A 16,584-nucleotide genomic window follows, 5' to 3' on the forward strand; every position below is an offset into this window, starting at 1 on the left:
GCGATGCCATCACCAATGATTTCGTGCTAATACTACTCACAATATGTCGGAAACTATTTGCCCCTTCATACATTGCTTTCTACTTTAAATACATTAGGCTCCATCGCTATGCAAGTGCTGTGATGAGAGAAACCGAGTGTTTATTCATCATTGAAGTTCAATGAAAAAGGGGTTACACTGATGGCAGGATAGCCAAAGCTATGTTGTCATTGTCACAGATTGAAGCGTGGCCAATAAAAGAGCCCGTAGATTACAGAGGGAAACCGATGGCAGCTTGAATGAATGACGGCTGTTTGCTGTTACAGGTAGCTGGTAACGCCACAATGTTCCACTTGGGGGCAACCCTAGCTGTAGTAATGTAGCAAATTGGGCCAGTTGGAACATACTCATGACGGCCAGCGCAAACAAGACAAGACACAGCTTAATGAAAACACAGGGAATATTTGAACAGAAAGGGATGCACTGACGAATTCTTATCACTGCAGACTTATCACCGTTGTATCTGCAACGTACGCGATTAGAAACTAGGTCTGCAGTGATAAGATTTTGTCGGTGCTTCCATTTTTGTTTACGTTTTCTCATTAAACTTTCAGTGATAGACAGCGTCGTGTTTGCTCTGGCCGTCCTGACAATCCTAGCTGCCTGGACCCTTGCTTTGCGTCCCCTACCTGAATGGGTTGTGCCACGAACCCAGCCGTGGTCTGCACAACTTGGAACACTGTTCCCCCCGAGACCACCTGACCAGAGCTCAGAGCAGAAGACGAGAGGCAGTTGCCCTGCGCCACCACCAGAGGCAGGAAGAAAAAAACAAACAGCAGAGGCGCATGAGTTCGCAACACGCAGAAGCGGCGATGCAAAAATGGGCCACCTCCCCTTTTTCCATGACGCTGAACTTATTAACATCGAGCACTTCCACCACCTGCAGTACAAGCCAGGATGCCAAGGACACACAGTATATATACTTTCATTAAATCGAACCTGAAGGGATGATGAAAATATGCAACGTTTAACAGGAGTTCCATTTAGTAAGAGATGGAATAGAGGTGCAGAACTGAGGTACGGAACCAATCATATCAGAGGCAGTTTCATTTAAGCAGCAGTTCCATTTAACAGATTTCCATTTACTAAGAGCCTACTATGTACTTGGTTTGCTACATAAAGGTTATTCCCTGCCTTTTTATAGGCAAGTTTCAGATGTGAAAGAAACTTTAGTGCACTCTTGCCAACACCTCAACCAAATATGCAACTCCACCGAAGGATCCAGGTTAATAATTATATATGGAGTGCTCAAAAGGGTTCTAAATTCTTTGGTTTTATGTGCCAAAACCACTGCATGGTCACTAAGCATGCCATGGTAGAGGACCTCGAATTACTTTTTAACACCTGGGGTTCTAATGTGACATAAAATTAAGTAGATGGGTGTTCTTGCATTTTGACCCCATTGAAATGCGGTTACAAGTCAGCACAGCATTTTACATTCACACACTCACTCCCATGCCACTGTACACCATTTACAAAATCAAAAACCCAGGAATCTGTTAAACCAAACAGAATACTTTTGCGAGTACATTTACAATGTCAGACAGATTCACTGAAGACATCCATTGTCTACACAGCAATCCAAGCAGAAGCTGCCCTCAATTTGTGTGTTTGGAGATGTTCGAGTACATTCAGTTTAACATGCAAATTGAATAGTATTTCAGTTTAAAATAGGGGTGTGCGAATATTCGAAATTTCGAATAGTTTTCGAATAGTGCTTGCTATTCGATTCAATTCGCACTGGAATTTTACTATTCGAACTTCCCAAAAACAAATACAGTCAACGTCCGGTTGAAAGTGACCCCTTCAAATTTTCAATATGCTTCACCTCATCACACTCTCGTATTGCAGAAAAGCTGCCTCTCAAGCTCCGTTACGGTCGAACTTTGCCAAGAGAGAGAGTCAACGTCCGATTAGAAGTGGTCCCTAGAGTTTCAATATGCTTCACCTCATCACACCCCCATATTGCAGCAAAGCTGCCTTTGAAGCTCCGCTACGGTTGCAAATGTATTAACTCAAGAAAACACTGGTTCTAACATGGAGATGAAAGATGTGGCAGAGTTGGGGACTCAATAAGGCTGTTTTGGGCCTGATATTTAGGCAGGAAGTCCGAAAAATTGGACGCCGAAGCTTTTCTGCATCCAAAATTTCAGGTGGTCTTATATATTGACGTCTACGAGGCAGATTTGGAACTCCGGACTTGAAGGGACCACACCCTTGTCTGCCACATCAGTTGGGCTTCCACAGAAGTTGAAAGAGGAGGAGAGGCTGAGGAAATGGCATCTTTGCCTATCACGTGTAAAGTGTTGTCGGCAACACTTTGGTTGCACCAAATCGTGTACATAAACACAATTCGGCCTCTACATTGCCTCATTCTTGAAAAGACAACTATGAAACACCACACCGCCAGTGCTTCATCAACCTAGTGAAAAGAACCACTTTCATGTTGTTATCTCATAAGAATATGCTTAGGAATCCTCTGTAACTTTTTTTCTGCAATTTCACTTCGAAGTATTCGAAAAATATTCTAAAAATATTCAAGAAATATTTGAAAAATATTCAATTCGATTCACACTCACACTTCAATATTCGAATTCGCTTCGCACCCAAAATTTTGCTATTCGCACAGCTCTAGTTTAAAATTTAAGTATCCGATTTCATTTTATTCAACTTCCTCCAATACTTGAGTTTGATGGCTGGGTATCCATGATAAACTATGATTACAAGAGCTTGTTTGTCTGAGAGAAAGGCCCAGGTATTTTCTAGAAAAAAAACTGTGGAGAGGTGGAAAAAGTGCCTGTCAGAGGAATCGCAATGGCAGGACAGAAAACCACTCGCATGTCTTAAATATCAGGTAGTTTAAAGACCCTTTAAAACAACCCATTGAGGGTAATTCATCATGCAAGATGGTGTTTGAAGCCATTTCCTTGCGCAGGAAGGCAGCTGTGCAAAAACACATAAGGCCAATACAAAATGCCAGTTCTGCTCGTCCTTGTGCTGCAAGGCTGCCTTTCTGCACCGCAAAGCCTTGTCAACTGACTGCCCTGAAAATATGAAGTCATGGTAACTTCATGTGAGAACCTCTAGTGCACCTCTGTATGTGCGGCCCCCTTAGGTTGTTACCCCTCTTACAAGGGGGGGATGCCGCCACACCGCCATTTTTTGGCCAGCGTCCATGCCTCTCAGCGGCGCCATCGTAGAGCGGTGAGACGCCATGAGCACAAATATGGCAGCCACACCATAGTAGACGTCGCAGATGTACTCGCCTTAAAGTGAGGAAAGCGCGCATCAAGGCACCCTAGGAACCTCTAGAGTTACTGTATATGCTACCTTTAGGTAGCAGAGTTGCGCATAGGTCCGGCTAGCAACCACAGCTATACGGTGAAGTCTCACTCCGTTTCTGCAGGCGACATGCCTACCGTGTCGCCGATTAACATGTCTGGCGTGTCAGACCAGTGATAAACATTGGCTGTCGAAGAATAGTCTTAAAGGGGCCCTGCAACACCTTTCTTTGTTATATTGGAATAGTCCCATTATTGACGTATGACTCTTCACGAGCCATATGCCGCAAAAATTTTTCGAATCCGTCAAGTCTAAGTGGTGTTAACAAATTATAGACATCACGTTCCGCAGCTTTCTCTCGCAACTCAACGCAGCGAGCGCGCGGAAAGCTGCGCGCGGCGTGAGGGGAGGGAGGGAGGGCGGAGGTGCGAGGAGGCGACGTCAGCGCCGGCGGCATTTTTTTCATTTTTTTCTCTCTGGCGTCTCGGCGCAACCACGTGGTCTGTGCCGCCACTTCCGGTCGGCTTGCGTCGTTCTCGTCGAGCGGAGTCGATCGCGCTGTGTATCGCGCGTGCTTGAAAACTGCGCGTCGGTTTGGTAATGTTGGGTGTGCACCTCGAACGCCGTAGTGTTTTCATCGCACTGCCAACCATGGAAGCAAACGTGCGCGCTCGTTTGGAACAAATGACAGCTGAGATCGGTTTCGGCCCATACTCCGATACACCGCCTCGTAAGACGGCACTGGCAGACGACCCCGAAGCGCCGCCATTACCGGACGCCAGCATTGTTATCGGAGACACGCTGCGCCCGTGCCTCGGTCGGTCGTGAGAACGTGCCGACGGTGCAGTTCTCAGCTGACGAGGCAACACTCGAACGGCTGCCACTCTCAACGGCAACCGGCGATGGTCAAAAGCACAGAAATATTCACGTTTTCGGCACTGCGCATGGCGAAGAAAACGGAACCACGCAACTACGAGCAGACGAGCTGTCGGTGAGACCGGAAGTGCTAATATTAATGTTTGTTGGGTGTTTTTAACGCGATAACATAATATAAACATAATATTATCTACTTATTGAACTCAAAATTAACAACGAAAGTAATAATGAGGGTGTTATCGTGATTATAACATCAGCCAATGGTGGAACTGCCGACAATCGCGTCATATTTTGCGGACTAATACATCATTTGTCGAGAGAAGAGGGAGCGATTTTCAGCTGACTTTGAGAATTTATTGTAAATTCCAGGCCGTGCGCATCGCTATAATATTTGGCTCGCGTGTTCTCGGGAGCCTCGACTACCGATCGGCAGCGCTTTTTGAGCATGCTCGAAAAGTGTTGCAGGGCCCCTTTAAGGGGGGACGTGGCTTTCGGTACCAACTTTCTTATTTCTTCATGGATTTTGATGAAAATTGGCACACTTATTTGAAATGTTTTTTTAATGCTACTGTAGAAATTTCATGAATATATCTTTACAACTTTTTGATGTACAATATACTTCACCTTCTGCTCTTGTTCAGAGTCTGACTCGCTTAAAAAATGTGATAGGAAACTCATTCAAAGTGCAATGCATTCTAAGATGTCTGATTGCGGGCATGACATTCTTAGATTTTTTTATTTGCAACAAAATTTTTTTTAGTTTTCATTTTTCATGAGGTGACTGTGCAACAGGCATGAAGGCTTTGTGCAACTCGTCAAATAGCTAATTATCAAAAGGCCATACCGAAAAAGCAAGAATGTCACGCCCTGAACTGTGCTTCAAGGAATATAGAACAAAAAAAGGAACTGAAATAGACCCAGCGGTCAGTGAGAAATCAGCGGAACAAGCGAAGCAGGAAGCAAGAAAAGTCGTTTTGAGAAAACGGCTTTTAAAGTTGTACCAACAATATTACTTCATCAAAAGGCACTGGGGTCGTAATCTTTTGGGTCCTTCGTAATGTGCAGTTTCTTGAGTGCCCTGTCTTTAGTTTGAGGTGCCTTGCTTCTCTAAAACACAAGAAGATTGTGATCTTTAATGTGTTTTATAAGGTTGGACCTCCTGCACATGTGGCCTTTTATCTGTTGTGCCTTTGTTTTCTTTCTTTTTTCTTAAAATCCTTTTCTGATATACAAAGAACATGTAGCATGAATTTTAAACAAAGTTATGAAGTGGTGTAATAGACATGACAAAAAACAAGATACAGTAGAACCCCGCTGATACGTTTTTGAAGGGACCGTAGGAAATAAACGTAAGAGACGGGAAACGTAAGAGCCGAAAAACAGGAAAAACGGCAAAATATTTAGTGGTACAGAATTTTATTTCAATTCTTACGAGCAGCACGAAAATTGGCGCGCTCAGCCGCGTTCTAGTCGATGGATAGAAACGCGGAGCTTAGGACGGCCTTATCCACAGAAATGTAATCAACGTATGTGATTTTTTTAACACCAACAGCTGTAGGCATGAAAGAACTAAGCACACGCAATCACGACCGGCGCGGCGAGTCCGACCGCGAACCGCACGCACGACCATGTGAGCTCCAACCAGCTCGAACTCCTCCCGTTCTCCGACAAATAACGATGATGATGAGTCTACGCCAACGCGATGGCAGAAGTGAATGCCAATCTCGAAGGCCTTGCTTTCGCAAGCAATTACGTCATACACGCCATGTTTGTGCAATGCAAATCTCAGAGGCTATGCTTTTGTCAATAGTAAATGCCAATCTCGAAGGCCTTGCTTTCGCGAGCACTTACGTCATAGACGCCATCTTTGCAATTTGAATCTCGAAGGCCATGCTTTTGTTTGCATCAATTGAAAGATTCTGTTGCTTGCGCCTCTCATGCGGCTAATATTACGGTCAAACGGGGCCAAGCTGCGTGAAAATGCACCATGGCCGCTCTCTTTGGTAGTCACTCGGTCGGCTCCGGGCGTATCATACGGGAACGGTCCGACAGTTACGACGTAACAGCGGGGTTCCCAATACATTGTATCCTATGGGAGCTATGCCGGGACCGGCGGAAAACGACGTCACAGCCGGGAAAACGCAGCAGTGAGGAACGTAACAGCGGGGTTCTACTGTATTGTAATGCAAGTAGGTCATGTACTATGATGATTTGCCAGCTTTCTTGTATTCATGCTCTCATTAACATAATTAACAGCCTTGATTGCAATTGATCATTGAATCATTTTTATAGGATACTAAGAGCGGCTCTCATCATGACAACCTATCCCTTCCTTCTAAATAACAGGCAGTTATGGCCAAGACATTGGTGGAATAGGAATTAGCTGTTTATTCAAGACGCAAACTGGGCAGATATGAATTCATCTCCCTGTTTCACTTGTCAAGTTAATTTGTAAACCTCGCCTGCGATGCGCTTCATCATTCACCCGGTCGCGGACACGGTTTTCTGCGTGGCTTTTATTTTTTCAGATGATTCATGAGCGCTTACGGCGATACCAAGCACGGCCCCAAGCGCGCCTAAATTGCATCACCAGTGCTTTATTTCACCTCGAAGTGCTCGGCCGCATAGTCTGGGAAGTCGGCACGCAATGTGCTGGGTGGCGGCATTCGCCGCACCTAGGCAATATGCCTAGGTGCGGCGACGAAAAATATGCGCGCAACGTGTTTGGCCTCACATTTCGGGACGCCGACGCGCGCCCGCTGCACGGCGAGCTTGGCCGTGGGGTCCGCTGCCGATGCGTAAAATGACCATCCGCTGTACCGAGGAGCCGGCGGGGGAAGCGCTTCGTTCCTTGCGAAGAAGCACACTGCCGCGAGTCCGCTAACGCGTTGTTCTTGCCCGCAAAGTTCGAGGTTCGTCTCGCGTGCCGACGCCGTGAGCGGAGTTAGGCCTAGTGACGACTCCGAGCAGTAGACGCGCCGGCCGCGGTGCCCGATGTTTCAAAGTACGTAATGCGTGGTCGCGAGTACAAAGAGTCGTCCTGCGATCATATTCGTCACGACATCCGAAGTGCGCATAAGCAGAACCTCCAACCATGGATCGGACGAGTCAACGCTAGAGTCTGTCCGAGACGCGCGTTTGCGATGTTCGCTACGAGTGCGGCGCGCCATCGTAATCCCACCGAGCTTCCGCTAGTAGCTCCAAACTAAAACGTAGTTCTTGTTCAAAGTTATCGTCGAGCCGTGAACACAGAGCGATTGCGAATACGCCACGAAGTAGCGCGACTTTCGACAGCCGTGAGCTCGAGACACACGAGCTGCAGACGACGATCTCCCGGAGCGAGCATCGGACCAATGGCGAGGCGCGCTGGGGCAACATGGCGGACGCGACCAATCGGAGGGCTCGAAACGACCTTCGGACATTTGCTTTTTGTGCGCTTGTTTTCGAAGGGAGGAGCCAGCTGAGGCGGGGAATTTGAAGACGGAGAAATGCGCTTTCCGATGAGCCCAAGATATCGGCGCCCGGTGGCGTCGTTGCGGAGCTATGACTTTTTTTAAAATCAGTGTTTTTTTTGCGATTTCCCCAATAATTTTCGCCACCTCGGCAGGCGCAACAATTTTTTATAGCACTTCTACGCGGTTTTCGGTGAAGATATTTTGGAATCGGATATAAAAAGGGCTACAGAAACTGAAAATGTGATTTTCAAAAAATCAATTTTTTTGCCGTTTTTCGCGATACGAAAGCCGCGTCCCCCCTTAATTCAGTTCGCTGCAGCGGCGGCGTCGAGAAATACAGAAATTGGCCCGAGCGTCAGCTTGTCCGCAATGCATGCTTGCTAGCGGCGTTTAGAAGACAGATGCGCAACTCTGCTACCTAAAGGTAGCATATACAGTAACTCTAGGAACCTCAAGAGGACAGCGCCACCTCTTTCCTTCTGCGTGTTGTTTTCTGGCTTGCTTACCAAGCATGTTCTTGTGGCAAGAGTGATGTTCTTAGTACTGTGCAAGGGCAATTCACTAATAAGGGTAAATCTAATTTCCTCTTTAGTGTTCCTTCAAAGGTTCTCCCCTGAGGGAGCCTCTCAAAGCCCACCTGAGTGGCAGTGACAAGAGAGTGGGCGGGAGGGGGAGATGGGTTGCTGGCCACTGGTGGTGGGGGCGAAGAGCACGAAGACGAGGAAGCCGTGTCGCTCATGCTGCCGCCGCCTTCGCACTGGGACCCCGAGCCTGGAAAGTCGGCGGATCGGAGCAGGTTCTCACTCTGCATCTTGCTCTTGAGGCACGCAATGTAGCGGTTGCAAAAATCCTTGCACAGCTCCTGCACCTTCTCCAACTCCAGCAGGTGGATGCGTAGCACCTGGATTGCCTTCACCATCTGCACACAAACACAGGGTTGAGCAGGTGGTAGCCAATCTCAGTTTGCAAGGTGGACTTTACTGTGGATAAATTAAGACATGTGACGTACACTGGATCACATCCCAGCTTGTGCTCACATAACATAACAGAAAAGCAGAAGACAGTGAGGATGAACTAACTATATCCTCATTCCACATATAACGGGCAACAGCAGACATCCATTACTTCAACTGTATGTTAACTTGAAGGGCCCCTAAACCACCCAGAGGTCGAAATTTAGTTGTGGTTTTGCAGTTATGCAGGAGTCCACAACAAACACGTAGCCGCAACCCTCTTGTGAAATGGTGCCGAAATAGCGGAATTACACACGTTTGATGATTGAAACATGGCCCTCACTAGTTTTGCTTTTCCCTTTGCTACACTCAGTTCATCGGCTCTTCTCTCCTCCTTTTGGAGTGCTCCTCCTTGCCGTGTGAGGGGGAATAGCAGGGAGCACGTGTACTTGTTAGCATACAAACAGGTTTTTGTGATATCACCATCAGTGCCTTTGACAGGTGATGTCATGGCCAGCACTGATGATACCGGAAAGGCCTGGAGAAGAGCACAAGATGTCTTTTTTTTTTTAATTTTGTGGTGTGCCCGCAGCGCGTAGCACTGCCACGTTTGGCACTGTTGATCGTGAGGGCACTCTGAACTTGCTTCGCTTGTTTACTCAAAATGTTAAAACAATATAGGAGGTGGCTTAGGGGTCCTTTAATGCAAGAGAGAAAACAAGGGTAGCCAACATTCTAAGAGGGAGAAGTGAAGTTGGACAAGCCATATGATGTGTAGAACAGGTAAATGGTGATCTATTAATGTAACAGGATCTACGCCAAGGAAAAAAAGGAAAGGGTTGTAAAGAACTGCAGAACTGCAGGGTGTAAAGAACTGCACTGTTGATCGTGAGGGCACTCTGAACTTGCTTCGCTTGTTTACTCAAAATGTTAAAACAATATAGGAGGTGGCTTAGGGGTCCTTTAATGCAAGAGAGAAAACAAGGGTAGCCAACATTCTAAGAGGGAGAAGTGAAGTTGGACAAGCCATATGATGTGTAGAACAGGTAAATGGTGATCTATTAATATAACAGGATCTACGCCAAGGAAAAAAAGGAAAGGGTTGTAAAGAACTGCAGAACTGCAGGGTGTAAAGAACTGCACTGTTGATCGTGAGGGCACTCTGAACTTGCTTCGCTTGTTTACTCAAAATGTTAAAACAATATAGGAGGTGGCTTAGGGGTCCTTTAATGCAAGAGAGAAAACAAGGGTAGCCAACATTCTAAGAGGGAGAAGTGAAGTTGGACAAGCCATATGATGTGTAGAACAGGTAAATGGTGATCTATTAATGTAACAGGATCTACGCCAAGGAAAAAAAGGAAAGGATTGTAAAGAACTGCAGAACTGCAGGGTGTAAAGAACTGCACTGTTGATCGTGAGGGCACTCTGAACTTGCTTTGCTTGTTTACTCAAAATGTTAAAACAATATAGGAGGTGGCTTAGGGGTCCTTTAATGCAAGAGAGAAAACAAGGGTAGCCAACATTCTAAGAGGGAGAAGTGAAGTTGGACAAGCCATATGATGTGTAGAACAGGTAAATGGTGATCTATTAATGTAACAGGATCTACGCCAAGGAAAAAAAGGAAAGGGTTGTAAAGAACTGCAGAGAATTATAGCGGGTGTCCCATTTAACTTGTGCCAAGGGTTAAAAAATGCCATATTAGAGGCAGGCGAGTCAAATCAGTTGCATACAGTAGAACCCCGCTGTTACGTTCCTCACTGCTGCGTTTTCCCGGCTGTTACGTCGTTTTCCGCCGGTCCCGGCATAGCTCCCATAGGATACAATGTATTGGGAACTCCGCTGTTACGTCGTAACTGTCGGACCGTTCCCGTATGATACGTCGCGAAGTGCGCCCGGAGCCGACCGAGTGACTACCAAAGAGAGCGGCCATGGCGCATTTTCACGCAGCTTGGCCTCGTTTGACCGTAATATTAGCCGCATGAGAGGCGCAAGCAACAGAATCTTTCAATTGATGCAAACAAAAGCATGGCCTTCGAGATTCAAATTGCAAAGATGGCGTCTATGACGCAACTGCTCGCGAAAGCAAGGCCTTCGAGATTGGCATTTACTATTGACAAAAGCATAGCCTCTGAGATTTGCATTGCACAAACATGGCGTGTATGACGTAATTGCTTGCGAAAGCAAGGCCTTCGAGATTGGCCTTCACTTCTGCCATCACGTTGGCGTAGACTCATCATCATCGTTATTTGTCGGAGAACGGGAGGAGTTCGAGCTGGTTGGAGCTCGCATGGTCGTGCGTGCGGTTCGCGGTCGGACTCGCCGCGCCGGTCGTGATTGCGTGTGCTTAGTTCTTTCATGCCTACAGCTGTTGGTGTTAAAAAAAATCACATACGTTGATTACATTTCTGTGGATAAGGCCGTCCTAAGCTCTGCGTTTCTATCCATCGACTAGATCGCGGCTGAGCGCGCCAATTTTCGTGCTGCTCGTAAGAATTGAAATAAAATTCTGTACCACTAAATATTTTGCCGTTTTTCCTATTTTTCGACTCTTACGTTTCCAGTCTCTTACGTTTATTTCCTACGGTCCCTTCAAAAACGTACCAGCGGGGTTCTACTGTATTGCTGAAAGCCACCATGCACACTAGACAATTTTTTGTTTTGTAATTAATTAATGTATTAATTAGGATAATTCAACTAAATTGATAAATACTGACTTTAGGCAAGAAATGGGATTTGCAAAGTTCGAGGGCGTCTTCACAATCCCCCATTGCATTATTTGCGATAAAGAAAGTCTCATGTGTACCATTTTTTATAAGCTGCAAAGAAAGCCCGCGAAATAAAAAAAAAACGTGACTAGTGCATTTGCTAGCCATGATTGTGCTGCTCTCAGCCGTGGTTTGAGCAAACGAAATCAGCTGCGGCCACGACTTGCCGGCTCCGTTGCAGCGGTAGGCTGATAAGTTGGCGGTGGTCTCTTGGCCTGCATCAGCCAGTTGGCACGTGTGACGGTGCAATTTGTAGTGAGGGCGGGCCACGAAAGTACCGCCAACTTATCGGCCTACCGATGCAACGAAGCCGGCGAGTCGCGGCCGCAGCTGAGAGCAGCACGATCGCGGCATGCGAATGCACTAGTCATGTGTTGTTTTTTTTTTGTATCTCGCGGGCTTTCTTTGCAGCTTGGAAAAAACGGTACACGTGAGACTTTCTTTATCGCAAATAATGCAATGGGGGCTTGTGAAGACGCCCTCGAACTTTGCAAATCCCATTTCTTGCCTAAAGTCAATATTCAGCAATTTAGTTAAGTAATCGTAATTAACAAATTAATTAATTACAAAACAAGAAATTGTCTGTAGTGCACAAGGTGGCTGTCAGCAATATCCCACTGATTTCACTCGCCTGCCTCTAATGTATTTTGTAACCTTTGGCTAAAGATAAGGAACACCCGGTATAGTGTAAGCGTGCTGTAGGCAAGTATATCGTAGCAGCTATAAAACTGAGTCATATGACACAAGGTTTGTGTACCTGGTGTGCTAGGAGATGCTTATGTCCTGCAGTTGACACGAAGCTATGAAAATGGCAACAACGACATTAACAACAAAAGCAAGGAAAGCTGTTCCACTCGATTCATCATATAATAGACAATATTTAAAGAGGAACATGGTCAAAGGCTCACCAGGCCATCCACTTCAGGATCGTCGCTGAAGAAAGGCTTGCGGTCCTGTTCTTGGTGCTGCACGAACGCCTGGATGTCCGAGCTGAAGCTTTCAGAACAGGGGGCCTCGGCACTTTGAGTGGCTCGCTCACACTTCTCAAAGAGGAGGGCCAGTAGAGGGAACAGGGGGTGCCTGGAGGCACACAAACAGTCGTCTGAATAGGTCCCACTGATAAACAACGTACAAAAATGTGCTGTGGAGTATTAGAAAATTGACACGCCAGCTAATAACAGGAAAGCATGTTTCCAGCCTAGCAATGCGGTCGCATGGCTCGTATGTACATTTGCTCACAGGTGCGCATGCCACATTGAAAGATACCGGCTTCTAAAATGACAGGCTTTGGAAGCCAAGCCTTAACAGCAAATAGCATTTTAACGATACACTATGCAAGAAGAGAGCAGGAAGAACAGCGAGGCGGGCTGCCACAGACTATCTGCAAAGCACCAGATTTGAGACTCCAACCAACGTGTTCGTTATGTGGATATTGCATATATGCATCTATTCTTCCCGGGATCATCATCAACATCCCCCCCCCCCCAATCACTTTTCACCCCTCCAAAAAGTAGCCAGGCCACAACATACTAGCTCAGGTAAATTTCTCTGCCTTTCTCGAGTCAAGAGAATTCCCTCACTTGTAAACGGCCCTCTTGTCAGCTTCAAGTTGGGCTTGTGTCTGGGTGTCGGTAGGCGTGAGGGGAGATGGCGAAGGTGACGTGGGCGCGGCAGGGACTGGTGAGGATTCCCTCGATGGCACCGAGTCCCGATCCGAGCAATGGCCGCTGCCGCCAAGTGGTTGCTGCAGACTGGGCATGCTGACCGCCGTGTCCCCTCGACTCGATGCCTCCTGCATCACGCCACGGCAGCTGACCTTGGCCTCCTTAGCAGCCAACTGCACAGTGCCAGACGGCAGAAATGGCTTTAGTCGATTTCTTGTACCCTCCTATGAATTACCCTACTGTAATAAATTTCTAAAAGTTTATTTCTAGGGTTTTACGTGCCAAACGGTGATGTGATCATGAGGCACACCGTAGTGGAGGACTCCGAGTTAATTTGGACCACCGGGAGGCCTTTTAACATGCATGCAAATTTAACGGGACACTAAAGAGAAAAACAATTGTTCTCATATTAGTCAATTATTCTTTCACAATAGAAAAAACACCACACTTGCTGCGAGAAGACGCTTGGTAAGCAAGAAGATGCGCAAAAAGAAAATGTGGGTGTGGGAAAACACCTTGAAGTTTCTGCACCTGTCACCCTGACGTCAGAGATTTCAGCGGCATCTACTAAGGCCTACATAGTCCTCAATTGGTAAAAATGATGTACAATGTCTTCTGAGGGAGCCAGGGGCTCAATATATCAAGTTTCTGGAAATTTCGCTGCTCCTATGTGGCCAAAATACGAAAAAACATTGAAATCCGTGACATCACCATTGGAGATTTCGGCGGGAAGTTTAAAAGTGAAACTTTTCACATGGATTTTCTCATCTATTAATAACCCTATAGTGGTGAAATTAACGACACCATAGTTTCCAGAATATAACTTATCAGTTTAAGTTAATTTATTGTTTGACTTCAGTGTCCCTTTAAAGGGACCCCGCAACACTTTTTCAGCATGGTCAGAAACCACTGCCAATTGGTAGTGGAGGCTCCTGAAAACACGCGAGCTAAACATTATAGTGCAGCGCACGCCCCGAATTTGCAATTAACTTTTAAAGGGGTACTGACAAAAAAAATTTGGCCTCGCGTTTCTTGGTTGCAATGTGTTGCTGGGGGTCTGTTAGTCATAACACGGCACATCGTTTGCTGCAGCGCGCAACAGATAATTAATTACAGGCTCCTCATTACTGACCAGTGTCAGTTTCTGTTTCAAAAATGACAAGCCTCCGGGTGCAACTATCACACCTAGCGGCAGCAGCACTCGATCACGTCAGCACACAGAACTGTGACGCACTTCTGCGTGCTTCGCGAGCAGCTGCCGAGAAGTAGGCTGTTGGAGCGAACGCGGCAAAAAAACATGGCGGCTATGACGTCACCATAACTTGTTGCAGCGTGGTCACATGAGGGAAGTAGAGGGTCCCCAAGGGTCCCCTTTGAGGGTGTCAGTAGTGCGACGATGTCGGTTGCTCACGCAAACTTCAAAATTCATTTAAAATAACTTCCAAGCTATATTCGCTGTTGGTATTTTGCAGGTGATATACGCATGTTCACCGGAATCGATCCCGCAGGCTATCTCGGCCGCGAAATACTGTGTCAACACCCCTTTAAATTCAGCTTGAAATCGTTCCCTGTTCTTTCGACAAATGATGCCATATACCCAAATTCACGGCCATTGGCTTATTTGAGCATCGTGGGCTGCATAATGACTGGGGCCATCGCAGGTGGTCGCCACATGCACGCGCTTACGATCACACTGAAAGTAAGCGGCACATCCGAAGAAAAAAAGAAAAAGCGCTCAAGGCCATGGCACGCACATGATGTAACTTCTTTCGCCCGTGCCATCCCTTCCTGCTTAGCTTCCAACGCATTTGCCGAGACGAGAGAAAGCAATTACAGCGTGTGACAAATCTCTCTAACTTCGCTTGTACTTGACGGATTCTAAAAATTTTTGCAGCGGACGATTCATGAGGCAATAAACTCCTTTAGTGAAGCCACTCGATGGTTGCTTGGAAAAGTGTTGCAGGGCCCCTTTAAGCACACAGGTCCATCTGCCCCCACTCATATGCAGCCACCATGGCCAGGAATCAGACCCACATCCTCATACTTGGCAGTGTAACAGCTGAGTTACTAGGTTAAGACAATACAAGAAACGGCAGGAAGTGGAAGGTGGAAGCTTGCGATGAAAAAAATCCGTAAACAGGAAATCAGTTCCAGCCTTGAAGAAGACAAGTCCACTTGTCGAAACGTGGGCTGGAGCACCCACCCCCTGTTTACAAGTTAAGACGGTGGGTACTTAAAGAAACGTAAAACCATCCTGGCGATCAAGATGCGGTGAGCCCCTTCGAACGAGCTCGGGCCAGCCCATTTCACTGTCTATTAACGCGATAGCGTTAAAGACTCGTTTTGCAGAAATTCCGGTGTCGGCGTCGTTGGTTGCGAGTGAAAAATCATCATCTTGTACGTGATCGAAAAATCGAGAAAGATGCAAATAAAATAAATAATAAAAATTTTCGGGTCCGAGTAAGAATCGAACCCAGACCGTCTGCGTGGCAAGCAGGTGTTCTACCACAGAAACTGCTTCAGAAAAAAAAAAACACTATATGAATGTCATGTAGTGGAAGGAGTCTCCTTAATGCGTGTAATATTGCGTGGCAGAAGCACAGAATCGCGCCAGGCGTCAAAACATGTGAATTGCGCAACGAGTGGGTGTTTTAAGGGCCCAACTATTACAAAGCGCTCAGACATACGTGATAATCATCATCAGCAAAAGCATCAACAAAGTGAACAGCTGCGTAGGTTCGTGTGTTGCCTTACGGACGCGTAGTGGGCCCTTTGCTGATTCACAAAAGGAATAATTATGGAGTAGTGGCAGTGGTGGGAATGCCTTCCAGCATTTTGGAGCAGCCATTGGAGCAGGCAAAATCTGCTTTTGGAGCAGCTACCCCTGTGTTTGGAGCAGGCACGGACTTTTCATGAAACACACAGAGGAAGAAAATTTTGCCTAGAATTTAGCCAAGCTGCCTAGAATTAGCCAATTTAGCCTAGAAATTTAGCCAAGCTGCAAGGAAAGCCCGCGAAATACAAAAAAAATATCCGCGTGACTACCGCACTCGCGCGCCTTGATCGTGCTGCTCTCAGCCATGGTAGCCACCATAGCCGTGGTTTGACCGAACGAAATCAGCTGCGGCAGCGACTCGCCGGCTCCATTGCAGCGGTAGGCCGATAAGTTGGCGGTTGTTGCTTGGCCCGCGCTCGCTAAATCTTGCACCGTCACGCGCGCCAACTGGCTGACACAGGCCAAGAAACTACTGCCAATTTATTGGCCTACCGCTGCAACTAGCTGTGACGAAGCCGGCGAGTCGCGGCCGCAGCTGATTTCGTTCGCTCAAACCACAGCTGAGAGCAGCACAATCGCGGCACGCGAAAGCGCTAGTCACGTGTTTTTTTTTTTTTTTCGTATTTCTCGGGCTTTTTTGCAGCTCGGAAGAAATGATACACGTGAGACTTTCTTTCTCGCAAATAATGCAATGGGGGTTTGTGAAGACGCTCTCGAACTTTGCAAATCCCACTTCTTGCCTAAAGTCAATATTTAGAAATTGAGTTAAATAAT

At 46.7% G+C, this 16,584-nt stretch overlaps 1 protein-coding gene across 4 annotated transcripts in view; it reads right to left on the reverse strand.

Moving 5' to 3' along the window:
• Window positions 1-16,584, reverse strand: part of LOC119393781 (homeobox protein PKNOX2) — a 36,866-nt gene that overhangs the window by 15,134 nt on the left and 5,148 nt on the right. For 3 of the 4 annotated variants that reach the window (XM_049416360.1, XM_037660936.2, XM_037660935.2), the window contains exons 3-6: window positions 12,951-13,207; window positions 12,279-12,450; window positions 8,290-8,571; window positions 669-776 (exon numbers count right to left, since the gene is read on the reverse strand). In XM_049416360.1, coding sequence (XP_049272317.1) covers window positions 669-776; window positions 8,290-8,571; window positions 12,279-12,450; window positions 12,951-13,168 — 780 coding nt within the window. In that variant the 5' untranslated portion in view covers window positions 13,169-13,207. The remainder of the gene's footprint in view (window positions 1-668; window positions 777-8,289; window positions 8,572-12,278; window positions 12,451-12,950; window positions 13,208-16,584) is intronic. The other variant, XM_037660938.2, reaches the window with a different exon arrangement.

The sequence above is a fragment of the Rhipicephalus sanguineus genome, chromosome 5, assembly GCF_013339695.2.
Source record: "Rhipicephalus sanguineus isolate Rsan-2018 chromosome 5, BIME_Rsan_1.4, whole genome shotgun sequence".
Lineage (NCBI taxonomy): Eukaryota > Metazoa > Arthropoda > Arachnida > Ixodida > Ixodidae > Rhipicephalus > Rhipicephalus sanguineus.